At 36.0% G+C, this 20712-nt stretch overlaps 1 protein-coding gene across 3 annotated transcripts in view; it reads right to left on the reverse strand.

Moving 5' to 3' along the window:
• Positions 1–486: 486 nt before the first annotated feature.
• Positions 487–20712, reverse strand: part of MTMR9 (myotubularin related protein 9) — a 134426-nt gene continuing 114200 nt past the window's right edge. For 2 of the 3 annotated variants that reach the window (XM_049866428.1, XM_049866429.1), the window contains exons 10-11: positions 8064–8215; positions 487–5526 (exon numbers count right to left, since the gene is read on the reverse strand). In XM_049866428.1, coding sequence (XP_049722385.1) covers positions 5363–5526; positions 8064–8215 — 316 coding nt within the window. In that variant the 3' untranslated portion in view covers positions 487–5362. The remainder of the gene's footprint in view (positions 5527–8063; positions 8216–20712) is intronic. The other variant, XM_049866427.1, reaches the window with a different exon arrangement.

The raw sequence follows: 20712 nt of genomic DNA on the forward strand, positions 1-20712 counted from the left end.
GTAGCATCTGCCTAGTCCGCCATCTTCCCATCGCTTTATTTTTAACCTGAGTTACTTTTAGTTCTGTCTCTTGTATATAGCATATTGGGTTTTGCTTTATAAACCAAGTTGAAGATCTTTTCTTAAAACAGATGAATTAAGTCCATTCACATTTATTGATATGACTGATGTTTGGTTTCAACTGCCATTATTTTCTTATGTTTACTACATATAAAAAACCAAAACCCACTGCTTTCAAGTCGATTCTGACTCATAGTGACCCTATAGGAGAGGGTACAAGTGCCCCATAGGATTTCCAAGGAGCAGCTGGTAGATCCTAACTGCCAACTTTTTGGTTCAAGGTACTGCTTTGCAACTCGTTTTCTACAGATACGAATTTTTCAAAATCTAAAGTAAAAAAAAATACATCAGTTTTAACTGAGATATTGTCAGCCCTTTACAAATTATTTTTTAAAAAATTCAGCCTACAGATTTACTTTACCAGTATTTGAATATATTCAAATTTTATTACTATTGTCTACTAGAAATTTAACACTAGCATCTGTGCAACAGTCCTCTGAGGCAGAGGGAAAACACTATACACAAATATCACACACTAAGATAACAGTACCATGTGCAACAAGTTTCTTGATTCAGTAAAAGCAAGCTCAACAAAGCAGCGAACTCAAGGTGAATGATTCTAAGTTTAAAACATAAGTGAACTTAACACTTAGTAAATATTATAAATATTCAGACTTTTAAAAGTTCAGAATTTTTCCCTAAGACAGGTTATATATAGACAGAGTCACAATATAAAACTCTGTACTTCACAGCACTCTTGAGGCTTTAGCAAAGCATACATTATAGATATTTGTCATACGGTGCAGTTTTGTATATGACATGAATAATAGTGCACTTAAATCCAAGAGTCAAATTCAAATATATCAAGAGTACAATCCAAATACCCAGCTACTGAAGAAACACATTTTTTGAAAACTAAGTTGTGCAAGTACATTTTTAGTGTAGATGGTAATAGATCTATAGGGCTTCTAAACAATGGAATTCACAGAGTATTTGTATAGAATAATCCATCTCTCCAAAGATATGTGCATTTTAAAAGTGAACCAAATGTCTTTCTCTGACAGATACAAGGCAGTGTTGCGCAACTCAATTTTATTACAACTCACAAATATAGTAAATCCTTAGACTTGAAAATGATTGAACGCAATGGCTGAGAAGCCAATAAACTCTCATCAGGAGTTACTTTTCAGGATAATGTAGTGTCTACAGTGAGCCCGATCATCTTCCACTAGATCAAGCACAAACTGTAATTCTGCAGCGCAGTTCAAGAGATAGGCCCTTAGGCTTCCGAAAAAGGAATTTAGATAACAAGTTCGAACTTTAAAAAATCTAGTCCTATAGTTTCAGAGGATCTTTTCTGGGCTATGGTATAAAGGAAGAAGATGCTGTAGGTACCAGATTATAAAAAAAAAAGGCTCAGTAAATACAGAAAAAGTTTTATTAAAGAAAATAAAAACTAGAAAACAGAAAATTAGCATTCATATCATCTTAGAATAAATATTAATGGAGAAATCAGTCTTTTAATGCTTTTTGTTAAGGCAATGAATTACATAAAAATACTATCTGGTAATAAATAACTTAGGATACCAGCTCTGGAGGAAAAAAAAAAGACCTGATCCGTATTAAAGAATAAGAAATAACTAATCTATGTTGTCTTAAGGTATAGCATAAACTTGTATCTGATGCACTGAATCGCTTCATTCTCTGGTAAATTTCAGAGCTTTTAAAGGAGGGGATAAACTATCCTAAATACTATTTTTTTGTCCAGGAAATACCTTTTTGATAAAGAGTGCTCATTCAGTAAATCTGGAAGACTCAATGGGAAGCCACCAAAATTTTGCCTCAGGTTAAGGTCTGATAATAAATTAATCTGATGGCCTACTTAAGACTGACAATTAAATATTTCCGAAACCAGATAACTACAATAGTTATGTCTCTAAGCAGATTTTACAGCTGCAGTAAAACATTCTTTCTATTTTTTCACTTCAAGAGATTCAACTATTGGTCAAATCTTTTCCATGATACTGATTTATTAAAAATTTAACATAAACCAAACATACTGAGTGAATCTAACACTAAAATCTCACTGAATTTTACCCCTTAAAATGAAGAACGATGAGATCTTACCTCTGTTAACCGGGCCTCAGAGTTCAAAGACAAGTTTTAAACTCCTCTACATGGGCTCTTAAATGAGTCAATTGTCTTCCAAAATTTTCCAAAAATAATTCTAAAATCTTGCTTCTAAGGCATAATTTTTCTTGGAAATAAAACTATTTAATAGACTATTTAAACTTGCTATTAGATTATACAATTTCTCCTTGTTTTCTTCCCATTTAACAAAATGAAAATGGCAAATATTGACCATGTAAATAATTACTGAAAAGTTGTGCCACAAAAGAAGTTGCAAATGTTTTACACAATCAGCCATCTACATTCTTCTAATTTGCAGAACTTATTTATTAATTCAAAAGGCAACCAAGGACTCAGTCAACAAAGGCTTCCTTCTTGTCGCAAAGGGAGAAGCATTTTGGTAAGATTTAGGAATTTGTGATATGAAAGGCAAGGAAGTAGAAGGCAAAGGTGGTGGAAGTATGTAAGATTAGAAGAGGAAGAACTTGGCCCTCAATTTAAATCTAAGGATCCTTACGCTCTTGGTAGAAGATTGTAGTGATTCTTTACATTTTAAAAAATATTCTTTGTGGGGCCTACATTTTGCATTCCATGTAAACCAGCCTTCAGTATTAAATGAACTCAGAAGATGCCTAATATGATGTCTAATATACATGAACTTAATTATCTCACTTGATTATTACTGGTTCCTATATATATATTTTTTTTTATGGGGCAATTTGCTTGCTAAGTATTACTGCCACCATTTCTCTTTAGTAAAGTTCTTAAAGCCACATTTATCGAAAATAATTCTCCAAATTTACTGTTTAGCAAGCATCGTCTCATGAGTTTATCCATTTTATTTAATCTCATCCGAGAGAGGTAACTTAATAGTATTACCAAAACCCTCTACCAAATTATATTGATAATGTACTTGTTCATAACAGAGTTCTCGCATTTGAAAAGCCCTAATATTTGCATTATTAAATGATCTTTTTGAAAGTGCACTGATTAATACCAAAGTTGGTTTTACTATCTCTAAACAGATCTGGGGTTTGGATACTCTCTATAAATTAACACTAAAATGTAAACTTGTCAAAACAGCTTAAGAGATCTGTCTCAATAATAGAAAGAAAAAAGAAATTTAAATATGCTACTATTGTACTCTGGCTCTCACATAAAATGTTCATCAGGAATACAGGTATAAACTGACTGCACACAGTTTCTCCATGACCAAGCCTATTGGTAGTGTCCTTCAAAGTTCCCACCTACTGAAGCCCTATGGCCAATCAATCTAATCATTAGTGGGAATCACCTCTAAAGAGTCAGTTAAAAATCTCTAGATGATTTTCCTTATGGGTCTATTAACTGAGAAGAAAATAGCTCCTTCTTCACATCTACTCTTGAGACAAAATAGGAAAAACAAAAAGGCGAGCTGCATAAACAGATGTGGCCAGCAATTCTGAGGGGCTATAAAGAAGCTAGAGTATTTCCTCTTTTAAATAATTAATACAGTTACTTCACCTAATAAAGAAATCTCTGTAGCAAGTTATATCATTGCTTATGCTCCTTGTGTTAGCCTTCTAATGAGGGCTTTAATGCCCCCAAATTCATATAACTTAGCTGGGAAAATAAGTTGACAATAAAACCAAGCTTACAGAAGAAAACAGGCAAATTTACCATGAGTATTTTAACAATGGATTATTGTCTATCCTTTTGCTACAAGTCTGAGGAGGGAGAAAAAGATGAAGCTTGGACAACTGAAGATGGAAGGTATTTGCCAGTTTCTAAGGCCATAGATTTTGCTAGAGTTAGTTTTTAAAATTATATTTTCAGCTCAATACACAGTTCTAAAACAAGGTTCAGTTCTGTCGTGTTTTACACTGAAATGGTTATATACAGATGATGTGGAAAGGGTGTTAAAAACTAATCTTCAGTTATCCTTTTAAAGGGAAAGTAGAATTGATAGTATTTGCTAAAATGAACAGTGTCATAAAACAGAAACCTATGTGGAAAATACTAAACCACAAATTTTACAGTTGTAGGCATAAAAAACTTGTATAGCATAAATATAGCCCTGTTTCTATAATAATGAAACTTTCCAAATCTGTTCTTGAAATTTAAAACACAGAGCTGCATCATATTCATAAACCTCCCTCTCCCCTTAAATTGTCTAATACTTAATGGAGAAATCAGTGGAGTCAAGACAAATTTGCAAAAGACTTAAGCCAACATGGAATTTTTAACCTTAGTAAACTCTTAGAATAATTAAAAATAAACAAAACGCAGTAACACACACAGAACTTCAGACAAGTGCAGTGAATCTCTGCTTTAAGGAAACCGTATTTTGTTTGGAGTTTATTTTATAACAAACCAACATCTATTCTAAATGATGGTTTAATTTTATATCCAGGATTTAACACACATTTAATATGTATGGTCAAAGACCTAAAAAACCAATTTGATAGTAACAATACTGTATCAATAACAAATTTCTACTTTAATTCCATACTGCACATACTTTTAGTGTCTCCTGTTAAAATAAATTTAATTACTGTTAATGTAAATATCAGAGGACTGTACCTGTTATCCCTACAAAAGTAATTTATCTAGAATAAGCATTTAGACTTTCCTTTCTTGACAAATTAAAAAGGGAATTAATTCAGCTTCATTGGTCCAAAACTATTTTAAAGAGAATGGCTATTTCATGTGGCAAAGACAATACTGGAAATGGCATGTTAAACACCAAATTCCTTGGTTTATAAACTGTTTCAGCTTTGAAAAGTACTTCTATACCCAGAGTGCTTAAAAGTCTGACCCTTTTTTAAAAACCAGTAAATTCCCTAAAGAGATTAACGATATCCTTGACTGTTTTGGAGCATTGTTTGGAAAGTGTACACAGAGATAAAAGCTTATGATAAAATGGTGTATAACACAAATGTCATTAAATAAACGACCTATTTCACATAAAATAAAATGACTAGTACTTCCTTCCTTCTCCCTAAGTGAAGAGGCCTAACAGGCCACATGAAACATGAGTAATTATAGTAAGTTTCATTAATAATCAAATTCATTACAGTAGAGGGTTTCCACATCTTAAGCCCTGTAAAAGTGAACTGAAGGGCAAAGGAGAGACAGAGGTGGAATACAGGTCTGGGAGGGCTCTTTGAAAAGCGGGGGGAGGGCAGATCTTCTAGGGGCTCTCCTGCATTCCATCGTCTGTTTCCAGCTCCGCCAACTGTCTCCTAAGGGTATTTACTTTTGCTTGTAATTCCTTGTTATATTCAATGATGTTAACCATTTCTTCATAAGCTTCATCCAAATATTTGGAGGATCTGTTCCAACGTAGGAAAACACCTATTGAATCCAGGAAAGGGAAAGAGAAGGGAGAAGGGTGTATACCACGGTTTAACATCATACTTGTGGGTAATACATAATCCCATGCATTATACATTATTTTTACTTTTTTTACAACTCACAGATACGTTTTACTATACTCTAAAATATACAGGAATCTTAACGTACTGAAACGGTACAATTAATACAGTATTCAAGAGTCACTATTTCTATGTACATGCTTGTTAATTCTTAAAAAAAACAAAAACCTACAATATTATCATATAGATTAAAATACTGTTCTGTGTTTTCATACCTCATATTCAGAAAAAGTAACTGATAATTTACATCCAACTTTCCAGTTTCACAATATAAATCTTTTTTTTTTTTTACAGTTATAGAACTTTACCCAGACCTGTAGGAGAATGTGTGAAATTATTTCACTGGAAAAGCAAGTTATAGTAAAAACAGAACCACATAAATTGTTATTTACAAGCCTAAACTTCAGCTCACTTGCCTGTATGTTCTGTCATTTGAGAGACAGTTCTTCAATTCTGCAGGCAATTGATTCTTTACCCAAATAATAATATCATTTGATTATGAACTAAAAGGAGACATTTTCTCCTTTATCTAGGCCTATATTAACTTTTTTTTATATTAACTATATCAGCCCAAAATAATGGCTTCAAGTTATTCCAATAAGGAGATATTAAAACTTTCCATACTGTAACATGTCAGTAGGTGGCAAGTTCATAAACGTTTTATGATTCATTAAAACACAACCAATAAACCAAACTGTCCCAGCTCTAATGAGTCCTTCTATATATATCCTAATGTTACTCTTTACCAGATAGGGTAAATAGAAACATAGCTTAATGACTGATTAACTGGCTTGTGTTGGTTTTTCTATTACATGAGACTATTTTTAAAAACAGGGAGCCCTGGTGGCACAGCAGTTAAGCACTTGGCTGCTAACCAGAAAGTGGGCAGTTCAACCCACTAGCTGCTTCGCAGGAGAAAGATGTGGCAGTCTGCTTCCATAAAGATTTACAGCTTGGAAACCCTAATGGGGCAGTTTCATTCTATCCTAAAGGGTCACAGTGAGTCTGAATCGACTTGATGGCAATGGGTTTTTGTTTTTGTTTTTATTTTTAGAAACATATTCTTCAATACAGGAATTATTTAATATTAATGGTTAACTACAATGTAAATGTAAACAGCAGAGAGGTGTTTTAATGCCAAAAAGTACTTTCATTATATAATACATATATTGTTGGGTGCTGTCCAGTCAATTCCAACTCATAGTGGCCCCATGTCACTGAGTAGACCTGTCCCATAGGTTTGCTTGGCTGTAATCTTTACGGGAGCAGATAACTGGTATTTCTCCCACAGAACCACTAGATGGGTTCAAACTGCCAGCCTACACAAGTGCTTAACTGTTGCGCCACCAGGGCTTCTATATAATGCATATACCAACCATAAAAAAACATTTCACCTAATGTAAAACTTCTTCAAGCTTTAAGTTAAAGAGGAACTAAACAAGAAAACTGTTTTTAGTGGAGTGGCAGGAACTCATTCATGTAAGAATAAAGATTTCATTCTAACACTTAATTCCTAAACTATCAGTGAGGTTTGATAAAAAGTAGTTAAATCCTTTGGGCAGCCCCTCAGACTTTCAAATTTGGCTGTTCTCTCAAGTAGCTATGGGCTCTCGTTTCAGTTACTAAATGTAGCAGCGGCTTTTAGATAAATTATCCCAGGAGTCTTTAACAAAGGTAGAGCTGTAATCTCTCATTTAAGAGGCTACTTATCCTCCACTTGTGACTGTCTACAACAACCAAGAAAGTAAGCAAAGTTCTGAGCAGCCAAAATTACTTCACCAAATCAAAGCACCAAAGCTCACATTTACAGAACCTTGAGACTATCTAAGCCCATTTTCCCACAACCCTAACTAGGAAATACTTCAACAGATAAGATTAGAAGCATAAACTGAAGTAGAAGGAAGTAGTTAATAGTAGATATACCACAAGGAATGAGATCTGACACATGACATCCCAAGAAGATATAGAAACAGACTCAATTTCAAACTGAGGAAGCAAAGCAATCTGTCAACATAATGGGCAAATAACTCTGCATACATGAATAGCCCTTTAGGGCACAGGGTATTAGAACATGGTATAATAACTGACACTTATAATCTTCAGATCAAGATACCAAATATCTATCATTCTTGTGGGTATGCCTCATGCTCTTTAATACAAAGATGAATAAAAATGTACTTCCTACCTTCAAAATTATTAAAAAGAAAGTAAATGTATTTTACACCATGTTTTTATGCAAATAAAGTGCAACTTCTACCTCTGTTTGCCAACTGCGCCCTCCCCCTTTGAGATAGTTTTGTAAGTGTGCAACGCTAATTTTTCTACAATGATATGTAAACGATTACACACGGGTCTATGGGACAGGCCCACTTCCTCGTCTTCAGATATAAAGAAGGACATATACCCACACACAGTAAAGACAACACTAATAAAGTTTGAAAATGATGCATAGTTTACCTTCCCATAGCTGAAGACTCTGTGGTGCAACTGAGGGCCAGATGACAAGATTGTTGGCTTCAAAAAGAGGATTAGTGAATTGACTCAGTTCACTGGGTTGATTGACCCAGGACCACAGAGACATTGTTTTCTGCTGTAGCTTCAATTTAGATCTGATAAAGAAAGAAAATTGTTATTAGAGCAGTTAATTTGTATCACTACTAAATGCTCCTCTTAATAGCACTGTTTCTTCTCTGTGTATGTTAAAAAGCAGATCACAAAATTTCCAGTTGAGAAACACAAAGTGTTATAAAATAAAAATGTCAGAAAATTCAATCAGCATTATAACTTTGGGCAACAACAAAGATTGTTTTACGGGCTTCCAAAGCTGGCAAGAAGGATAAAACCAAAATCTGGATGTTTCAGGTTGGGTGTAAAACCCAAACTGAGAGAATGTTTTTATATACAAAAGTCCTATAATGAGGTGGGGTGAAGATGAGAGAGTAGGCAGACGCTTCTGGTGATTCCTCTTACAACAAAGGCCTGAAAAAACAAGTGAAACAATTACATATATGACAAGCTAGAAGCACTGAACATCAAAGGCAAAGTTGGAAAACAGACTGAGTAGTGCAAGGAGGAAGAGATGGTTCAGAAGTGGCGGGAACCCTCAGGCACAATCCCCTGGAGCAACAGCGACAGGGCTGGCGGTAGTAATCAGGATGCGGTTTTCTCAGGGAGGAACAGCAAGCCGCACAACCAACTCACACCTTTGGAACCGGAGAAGAACAGAATTCTTGGCAAAAGCCGAGTACTTGCGTTTATTTTACCGTACCTCCAGCCTTTCAGCCGGCTTCAGTGGCTGTCGATTTCCCTGGCCTAACATAGGTGCTGCTGCACACCCTGGGCTATTTTCACGGCCTTGGAGAAGGAATAAATTAACAATTGGGAGAAAAGAAAATCTGCCAGCTCCACTCAACTAGGTAACTGAGGACAGAAGCGGCTTCTGTCCAGGCACAAATGGTCCACAGCCTTTGAATACCTATCATCTCTGCATGGACCTATACGGGCCCATTTCAGGAGAATAGGCCCTAGTTGACGAACTGCAACTATTTCAGCAGTGCAGTGGAGAGGCGAGTTTTTGATGTTTGATACCACTTTACCTATTTAACAGGGTCCTCAACTATCCACATCAGGGCGTCTAAGGACTGCTGACGCTACCCATGTCACATAGCCACCCACAACAGGAGTTCAAGGACAACCAAAAGCACTGGATGCCCATGGTCTGTCTGGAGAACCCACCAATGTGAGTACTGTAGGGAACAGGGAAGCGTTTTCCTCACACACACTTGGGGGACGACTGTCAGCCCTCTGCCTTGTTTAGAGTGTGACCCCTGCTACAACCAGGATACCTCTGCCTACACCAATCACTCCTACCCCTCTAAGACTATAGGACATAGCCTGTACTACACACTTGATAACCAACTACTTGGACACGTGAGCTGAATCCATACAAGAAAAGTGAAAGGGCTCCTAGGATCCTATACCTGGTAACAGCTCTAGCCATCTGGTGACAGGACGTTAGAGCTTCAAAGGGGAAAATTATCAAGCTAGCTCACTCAAGCAGCCAATCTGGGCATATCAAAACAAAACAAAGAAAGAAGCTAGGATATAGTAAGCAAACATAAAATGAATTAATACAATAACTTTTAGATGGCTTGGAAACGTCAATCTCAAATCACATAAGGAAGCAGACCATGATTGCTTCAACAAGTTCTCAAAATAAAGAATAAAGAAAGCTTCCAGATGGAGGTGTCTTCCTGGAATTATGAGATGTAGAATACAAAAGATTAATATACAGAACTCTTTAAGACATCAGGAACGAGATCAGGCAAAACGCAGAAATGAGCCAAGGAACACATTGATAAAGCAGCTGAAGAAATTAAAAAGGTTATTCAAGAACAATAATGAAAAATTTAATAAGTTGCAAGAATCCATACAGGGACAGCAGTCAGAAATTCACAAGATTAACAATATGTTTACAGAATTAGACAACTCGATAGAAAGTCAGAGGAGCAAAACTGAGGAAATGGAAGGCAGGATTACTGACACTGAAGATAAAACATGTGGCACCTATACATTTGAAAAAAAAATCAGACAAAAGAATTCAAAAAAATGAAGAAGCCCTAAGAATCGTGTGGGACTTTATCAAGAGAAATAACCTACAAGTGACTGGAATACAAGAACAGGGAGGGATACAAGAAAATACAGAGAGAATTGTTGAAGGTTTGTTGGTAGAAAACTTCCTTGATATTGTGAAAAATGAGAAGATATCTATTCAACATGCTTATTGAACTCCACATAAGGTAGATCTCAAAATAAACTCACCAAACGTTATAAACAAACTTGCCAAAACCAAAGATAAAAAGAATTTTAACAGTGGCTAGGGATAAACGAAAAGTCACCTACAAAGCAGAGTCGATAAGAATAAGCTTGGACTACTTGGCAAAAAACAGGTAGGCAAGTAAGCATTGGGATGAATTATATAAAGCATTGGAGGAAAAAAACTGCCAGCCAAGAGTCATATATCCAGCAAAACTGTCTCTCAAATATGAAGGTGAAATTAGGACATTGCTAGATAAACAGAAATTATAGGGAATTTGTAAAAACCAAACCAAAACTACAAGAAATGCTACAGGGAGTTCTCTGGTTAGAAAATCAATAATACCAGATATCAGCCCAAGACTAGAACACAGGACAAAGCAACCTGATGTCAACCCAGACAGGGAAATCCCAAAAATAAATCCAGATAAAAAAACACCCAAAACAGGGAAACAGTGATTTCATTGTGTAAAAGATAACAATGTTAAAACAATACAGAGGGCCTAAAAAATGCAGTCATAGATCTTTCATATGAAGAGGAAGTCAAGTCGATATAAAGAAATAAAAGTTAGGTTTAAACTTAGAAAAATAGGGATAACTACTAAGGTAACCACAAAAGAGCCTAACGATCTTACTCATCAAAATAAAATACAAGAAAAAAATCACGACTCAGCAAAAACAAAATCATTAATAACAATGAATAAGAGGAAAAGGCAATAAAAAAAGATAAACTTCTCAGCAAAAAAATTAAGTGGGAAAAAGAAACTGTCAATAACGTATAAAAAAGACATCAAAATGACAGCACTAAACTCATACCTATCCATAAAGTATGCTGAATGTAATGGACTAAATGTACCAATAAAGAGACAGACAGTGGCAGAATGGATTAAAAAAACATGATCCGTCTATATGCTGCCTACAAGAGACACACATAAGACTCAAAGAAAACAATAAACTAAAACTCAAAGGATAGGAAAAAATATATATCAAGCAAACAACAATCAAAAAAGTGCAGGAGTGGCAATATTAATTCCCAACAAAAGACTTTAAAGTTAAATCCACCACAAAGGATAAGGAAGGACACTATATAATCATTAAAGAGACAATATACCAGGAGGATAAAACCATATTAAATATTTATGAATCCAACAACAGGGCTGCAAGATACATAAAACAAAGTCTAATAGCATTGAAAAGTGAGATAGACAGCTCCACAATAACAGTAGGAGACTTCAACACACCACTTTTGGTGAAGGACAGAACATCCAGAAAGAAGCTCAATAAAAACACAGAAGATCTAAATGCCACAATCAACCAACTTGACCTCACAGACATATACTGAATATTCTACCCAACAACAGCCAAGTATACTTTCTTTTCCAGTGCACATGGAACATTCTCTAGAAGAGACCACATATTAGGTCATAAAGCAAGTCTTAACAGAATCCAAAACATCGAAATATTGGAAAGCACCATCTCTGGCCATAAGGCCATAAAAGTAGAAATCAGTAACAGAAAAAGCAGGGAAAAGACATCAAACACTTGGAAACTGAACAACGCTCTGATCAAAAATGACTGGGTTATAGAAGACATAAGGATGGAGTAAAGAAATGCATAGAATCAAATGAGAATGAAAACACTTCCTATCAGAACCTTTGGTACACAGCTAAAGCAGTGCTCAGAGGTCAATTTATATCAATAAATGCACACATACAAAAAGAAGGGCCAAAATCAAAGAATTATCCCTGCAACTTGAATGAATAGAAAGAAAGCAACAAAACAAACCCTTAGGCATCAGAAGCAAGTTATAAAAATTAGAGCAGAATTAAATGAAATAGAGAACAGAAAAACAATTGAAAGAGTTAACAAGACCAAAAGCTGGTTCTTTGAAAAAACTGACAAAATTGATAAACCACTGGCCAAACTGACAAAAGAAAAACAGAAGAGGAAGCAAATAACCTGAATAAGAAATGAGATGGGTGATATCACAACAGACTCAACTGAAATTAAAAGAATCATATCGGATTACTATGAAAAATTGTACTCTTACAAATTTGAAAACCTAGAATGGATGATTTTCTAGAAACACACTACCTACCTAAACTAACACAAACAAAAGTAGAACAACTAAATAAACCTATAACAAAAGAAGAGATTGAAATGGTAATTAAAAAACTCCCAACAAAAAAAATTGCCCTTGCCCTGACGGCTTCACTGGAGAGTTCTACCAAACTTTCAAAGAAGAGTTAACACCACTACTACTAAAGGTATATCAGAGTATAGAAAAGGATGGAAAACTCCCAAACTCATTCTATGAAGCCAGCATATCCCTGACACTAAAACCAGGTAAAAACACCACAAAAAAAGACAATTGCAGACCTATGTCCCTCATGAACTTAGATGCAAAAATCTTCAACAAAATTATACCCAATAGAATTCAACAACATATCAAAAAAATAATTCACCATGACCAAGTGGGATTCATACCCGGTATGTATAGATACTTCAACATTAGAAAAACAATTAATGTAATCCATCATATAAACACAATAAAAGACAAGAACCACATCATCTTTTATCAATTGATTCAGAAAAGGCATTTGACAAAGTCCAATACCCATTCATGATAAAATCTCTCAGGAAAACAGGAACAGAAGGAAAATCCTCAACATAATAAAGAGCAACAAAGCCAACAGCCAACATCATCCTAGATGGAGAGAGTCTAAAAGCATTCCCCTTGAGAATGGGAAACAGACAAGGATGCCCTGTGTCACCACTCTTATTCAACATTGTGCTGGAGGTCCTAGCCAGAGCAATTAGGCTAGACAAAGTAATAAAGGGCATCCAGATTGGTGAGGAAGAAGTAAAAGTATATCTATTTGCAGATGACATGATCTTATACACAGAAAACCCTCAAGAATCCTCAGGAAAACTACTGAAACTAATGGAAGAGTTCAGCAAATTATCAGGATACAAGATAAACATACAAACATCAGTTGGATTCCTCTACACCAACAGAGAGAACATCAAAAAGGTAATCACCAAGTCAATGCCATTTACAGTAGCCCCCAAGAAGATAAAATACTTAGGAATAAATGTTACCAGAGATGTAAAAGTCCTGTACAAAGAAAACTACAAGACACTACTGCAAGAAACCAAAAGAGACCTACATAAGTGGAAAAACCTACCTTGCTCATGTATAGGGAGACACCATGTTGTAAAAATGTCTATTCTACCAAAAGCAGTCTATAGATACAATGCAATTCCAATCCAACTTCCAATGACATTTTTCATTGAGATGGAGAAACAAATCACCAACTTCATATGAAAGGGAAAGGAGCCCCAGACAAGTAAAGCATTACTGAAAAAGAAGAACAAAGTGGGAGCCCTCACTCTACCTGATTTTAGAACCTATTATACCTCCACAGTAGTCAAAACAACCTGGTACTGGTACCACAACAGATACACAGACCAATGGAACAGAATCGAGAATCCAGACATAAATCCATCCACAGATGAGCAGCTGATATTTGACAAAGGCCTAAAATCAGTTAAATGGGGAAAAGCAGGCTCTTTAACAAATGGTGCTGGCATAACTGGATATCCACCTGCAAAAAAATGAAAGAAGACCCGGCACAAAAGCTAACTCGAAATGGATCAAAGATCTAAAAACAAAATCTAAAACGATAAAGATCATGGAAGAAAAATACGGGCAATGCTAGGAGCCCTAATACATGGCATACAACACAGTATACAAAACATTACTCACAATGCACAAACACCAGAAGAGAAACTAGATAACTGGGAGCTCCTAAAAATCAAACACCTATGCTCATCCAAAGACTTCACCAAAAGAGTAAAAAGATTACCTACAGACTAGGAAAAAGGTTTTAGGTATGACATTTCTGATCAGCGTCTGATCTCTAAAATCTACATGATACTGCAAAAACTCAACTACAAAAAGACAACACAATTAAAAAATGGGCAAAGGATATAAACAAGGCACTTCACCAAAGAAGACATTCGGGCAGCTAACAGATACATGAGGAAATGCTCATAATCATTAGCCATTAAAGAAATACAAATCAAAACTACAGTGAGATTCCATCTCACTCCAACAAGGCTGGCATTAATCCAAAAAACAGAAAAAAATAAATGTTGGAGAGGCTGTGGAGAGACTGGGAACATTTATACACTGCTGGTGGGAATGTAAAATGGTGCAACCACTTTGGAAATTGATTTGGGGCTTCCTTAAATAGCGAGAAATAGACCTACCATATGATCCAGCAACCCCACTCATTTGACTATATCCTAGAGAAATAAGAGCCTTTACAGGAACATCTATATGCATGCCCATGTTCACTGCAGCACTATTTACAATAGCAAAAAGATGGAAGGAACTGAGGTGCCCATCAATGAATGAATATATTTTGGTATACTCACACAATGGAATGCTACGCATCGATAAAGAACAATGATGAGTCTGTGAAACATTTCATAACACGGAGGAATCTGGAAGGCATTATGCTGAGTGAAATTAGTCAGTTGCAAAAGGGCAAATATTGTATGAGACCACTAGTAGAGAACTCAAGAAATAGTTTAAACAGAGAGGAAAATATTCTTTGATGGTTACAAGACTGGGGAGGGAAGGGAGGAGAGGTGTATTCACTAATTAGATAGTAGACGAGAACTATTTTAGGTGAAGGGAAACACAATCACAATACAGAAGAGGTCAGCAAAACTGGACTAAACCAAAAGCAGTTTCCTGAATACACTGAATGCTTCGAAGGCCACAGTAGTAGGGGGGGTGGTTTAGGGACCATGGTTTCTGGGGACATCTATGTCAATTGGCACAATAAAATGTATTAAGAAAACGTTCTGCATTCCACTCTGGAGAGTGGCATCTAGGGTCTTAAATGCTAGCAAGCAGCCACCTAAAATGCATCAATTGGTCTTAACCTACCTGAAGCAAAAAAGAATGAAGAACACCAAAGACACAAGGTAATTATGAGCCCAAGAGACAAAAAGGGCCACATAAATCAGAGACTACATCAGCCTGAGACCAGAAGAACTAGATGGTGCCCTCCTACAAATGATGACTGCCCTCAAAGGAACACTACAGACAACCCCAGTTGGAGCAGAAGAGCAGTGGGATGCAGACCGCAAATTCTCGTAGAAAGACCGGACTAAATGGTCTGACTGAGACTAGGAGGACCCCCGAGGTCATAGTCCCCAGAACTTCTGTTAGCCCAAGACCACAACCATTCCCAAAGCCAACTCTTCAGACAGTGATTGGAGTGGACTATAAAACGTAAAATGCTATGGATGAAGAATAAGCTTCTTGACTCACGTAGACATATGAAACTATGTGGGCAGCTCCTGTTTGGGAGAGAGGTGAGAAGGTAGAGGGGGACAGAAGCTGGCTGAATGGACACAGGGAATACAGGGTGGGGAGAATGGTTATGCTGTCTCATTAGGGTGAAGGGAACTAGGAATACATTGCAAGATGTATATAAATATTTGTCTGAGAGACTGACTTGATTTGTAAACTTTGACTTAAAGCACACTAATTTTTTTAAAGTCCTATAATGTATCCGAGATTTTATTTTAATTTAAAATAGCTAAAAAAAGAAAAAACAAAACTGTCCAATTTTTGTGCCTCTTAAGGCCTAGAATATAAAATCACAAAATTATGCATATTATTTTAAAAATGAAGATTAAGTCAAATATCAAAGTTAAAAGTTTTTATTTAATGAAAAAAATTACATGTACATAATACGAAGACTCAAATATTTAAAACAATTATGTAACTTAAGGTACATTAAACAGTAAATAATGCTCATAATAAGCTTGAACATCTAACACTGCCTATCATGGAATAAACTATTAGCTAAAGATAGTGAAGTTACACATTTTAGAAAAAAACTAATTTTAAGAAGAATTAAAAGATATCTGTGGTAAACCCTAAATTAGCTAAAAAGATAATACAATTTTCAGGAAGTTTTAGTATAAAACTACTTTGTCTCTGAAACTACTTGATAATTTACAGGCTGAATGCAGGTGAGGGAAACCCTGGTGGCATAGTGGTCAAGAGCTATGGCTGCTAACCAAAATGTCGGCAGTTCGAATCCACCAGGTGGTCCTTGGAAACGATATGGGCCAGTTCTACTCTGTCCTATAGGTCACTATGAGTTGGAGTCCACTTGACAGCAACGGGGTTTTGTTTTGTTTTTAATGTAGGTTAATTATGAACATTCTTCTTATGCCAGGAATAAAAATAATCCACATAATCACTGAACCTATGTAGTGCTGGAATTTAATTGCTACGATTTCCCATTTCCCTTACTGTGTTCCCAGAAACCAGGGATGGCAAGGGGAAGAAAGCATTACACCCATTGCTCCTCCAGTCCCATGCCCCACAAGCCTATGGCCAGTCAATCACTAAACTTCTGGTTGAGCACAGACACAGCTTCAGAATACTTCTCAATCAGCACTACAGGTAGCCTCTACCAAGTGGGAACGATCATGTGAGATAAAAATCTATTTTTAATTCCTTTATTAAAAACTAGTTCTGAGGGATGTTCATAGGTGTCACACCAAAAAATAATTCCACAGTCAAATATATTTCTTTAAATGTTGAATTAAACACAGCTTTTATCAAAGGATGTCGTAAAGCCTTTAATGATTATGTGGATTATGACTCTCTAAGAGGAAACAATATTATGTTCCAAACTTCCCTGACTATGGAATTACCTCCCCCACTCCGTACCTATCTCCTCCTGAAGTACAGGTCCAGTGTTAAGTAGAACATGCTTTAGGAAATAGTGGAATAGGGTTACCTTTCTGGTAATTATTTGGACATAGCCTTTAATATCCTAATAAAAATTTAAAAAGCAAGATTTCTTTGATAGGTAAAACTGTGTTTAGTTCACAATTTTAAAAACACATCTGGCTATAGAATCCTTTCTTGGCGAAATATCTATTAACATCTCTTGGTATTAGCATCCAAGAAAGGGGGTGCAAATAAGTTTCATTTCACATGCTGACTCCCAGCTGGTTACGGTTACTTGAGTGTTCAATTATCTTTCCTTTTCCTTGCATCAGATGATTCAAGCATAAAGTATTCACTCATTTGCTGTCACATTCAGTAGAATGAATGCACCAGACAAAGTACTTTTGTGCTCTGTGTCAAAATGCAATCAATGGTCATTTTTGACTACTGTGGCCAGGCTGGTGATAGAAGATTTAAGGAGAAATGGATGATTAAACTAACATTTTTGAATGCCTGTGAAGTGACAGGTTTCATGCTAGTAATTTTCACAAGTTGTTTGATCCTCACTACATCCTTGTGAGGGCAATATTAATTTTTGCATCTTCTGCAGCACAAATAGATTCAAAGAAGCTACATCTCCAAAGTCACATGCCTAGTAAGTGGCATAGTGGAGAACTCAAACTCTAATCTTCTAATTTCAGATCTTGAACTTTTTCCTTTAAAGTACATTGAAAAGAATGAGAAAGAGACTGATGACAATGACAAAGGAATGGACTTCAAATACCTCAAAGCATAGTTAAAATGTTACATTTAGGAGCAGGACTTCTGGAGTGGCAGAGTAAGGACCTCCATTAATCTGCTCTTCTAAAAAGCAACAAAAACACTGGCAAAAATTGTCAAGAATAACTTTTTCAGAACTCTGGAAATTAACCAAAGGCTTGCAACAATCTGAGGAATATTCATTTATTCAAAACAAATAAACAAAAAACCTTGGTAAAAACAGTGGGGTTTCAGCATTTTAACACGGCCTATTTCTATCCTTCTTTCCCAGATCACAGTATCGTTGATACCAGAGGGGCAGAACAGGTTTAGAGTTCCTCCAAAAGCACCATGTCCACAGCACTGTCACTAATTGACGTGTCTTGCAGTTCCCTGGCAAAGTCCCGTTTGCAGAGTGTTGTTCTTTTTCTTGACTCAGAGCTCAAGGCATTTACCGACTCAAGGCATTTAAGGAAATCTCTGACCAGCCTTGGCAAACCACTAAACTAGCTAACTGAGCAGAGACTTCATTGGCCACACACTATGTGGATCACAAGCTTTTATGCAATTAGGGCAGGAAAATCACTAAATGAACAAATAGCAATAAAAAGAAACAAAACAGAAACACAGCAGTAACCACAAACCCTTGGAGGGTGGGGGAAATTTAATTTCCAGAATTGCCACTATATACACACACACACACACATACACACACATATACAATCTAAAACACTAGTTTTCCCCCCAAAATTACAAGACACACAAACAGGAATTTAAGGCCCATACACAGGGGAAAAAGCAGTCAATAGTAACTGTCCCTGTTGTGGTTAGGTGCCATGGAGTTGGTTCTGACTCATAGTGACCCTATGTACAATAAAATGAAACACTAATCGGTCCTGCACCATTCTCACAATCATTGTTATGCTTGAGCCCATTATTGCAGCCACTGTGTCAATCCAATCTTGTTGCAGGTCTTCCTCTTTTTCACTGGCCCTGTACTTTACCAAGCATGATGTTCTTCTCCAGGGACTGGTCCCTCCTGATAACATGTTGGAAGTACATGAGATGAAGTCTTGCCACCCTTGCTTCTAAGGAACATTCTGGCTGTACTTCTTCCAAGACAGATTTGTTTTGTTCTTCTGACAGTCCATGGTATATTCAATATTCTTCACTAACACCACAATTCAAAGGTATCAATTCTTCTTCGGTCTTCCTTATTCATTATCCAGCTTTGGCATGCATATGAGATGATTGAAAATACCATGGCTTGGGTCAGGTGCACCTTAGTCCTCAAAGTGACATTTCTGCTTTATAACACTTTAAAGAGGTGTTTGCAGCAGATCTGCCCAATGCAATATGTCGTTTGATTTCTTGACTGCTACTTCCATGGGCATTATTGTGGGTCCCAGCAAAATGAAATCTTTGACAACTTCAATCTTTTCTCCATTTATCATGATGATGCTTATTCCTACAGTTGTGTGAATTTTTTTTTTTTTTATGTTGAGGTGTAATCTATACTGAAGGCTGTAGTATTTGATCTTCACCAGTAAGTGCTTCTAAGGCCTCTTCACTTTCAACAAGCAAGGTTATGTTATCTGCATCCCGCAGATCGTTAATGAGCCTTCCTCCAATTCTAATGCCGCATTCTTCTTTATATGGAAACTGTTCCTGAGTGGGACATACACTGGATTTACTAGACAAAGACTTAAAATCAACTATTATAAATATATCCAAATAACTAAAGAAGCCATGTCAAAAAAAAGTACAGTATCACAATGATGTCTTGCCAAATAAATGATATCAGTAAAGAGGTAGAAATGATTTTTAAAAAAGAACAAAATAGAAATTCTGGATTGGAAAAAGTATACTAACTAAAATGAAAATCCACTACAGGGGCTCAACAGCAGATATGGACTGGCAGGAGAATCAATGAACTTGAAGGTATGTTTACTGATGTTACCCAGTCTGCAGAACAGAAAGGAAGAAAACTCAAGAGAGTCTCAGAAACCTGTGAGCGACCACCAAATACAGCAACATACACATAACAGGAGTTTCAGAAGGAGAGAAGAGAGACATAAAAAAAATTTGAAGAAATAATGTCCGAAAACTTCCCAAATTTGATGAAAAACATTAATCTACATATTCAAGAAACTCAAAGAGCTCCAGGTAGGATAAACTCAAAGAAATGCACACCTAAATTTATCATAATCAAACTGTTGAAAGGCAAAGAAAAAGATCTTGAAAGCAGCAAGAGAAAAATGATTCATCACAGAAAAAGAATCTTTAATAAGAATAATAGCTTATTTGTCACCAGAAATCATGGAGGCCAGAAGGCAGGAGGATGACATATTCAAAGTGCTGAAAGAAAAAGACAGCTCACAAAGAATTCTACACCCAGCAAAACTATTCAAAAATCAAAGCAAAGTTAAGACATTCCCAAATAAACAAAAACTGAGAAAATTTTTCATTAGCAGACCTGGCCTATAAAAAATACTAAAGGAAGTCCTTCGGGCTGAAATGAAGAGGATACTAAGTAATAACTTGAAAAGAGCACTAGTAAAAGAAATTAGATAAATCTGAAAGACAGTAAAAACGTATTTTTGTTGGTAACTCTTTCTTCTTCTATCTCATTTAAAAAACAATCGTATAAAGCCAACTATGAGAAAACTGCTGATTGGTTTATAATGTATAAAGATGTCATTTGTATGGCATTAATAGCACAAAGGGAGGAAGGAGAAAATGGAGTTACATTCAGGCAAA

The sequence above is a fragment of the Elephas maximus genome, chromosome 22, assembly GCF_024166365.1.
Source record: "Elephas maximus indicus isolate mEleMax1 chromosome 22, mEleMax1 primary haplotype, whole genome shotgun sequence".
Classification (NCBI taxonomy): domain Eukaryota; kingdom Metazoa; phylum Chordata; class Mammalia; order Proboscidea; family Elephantidae; genus Elephas; species Elephas maximus.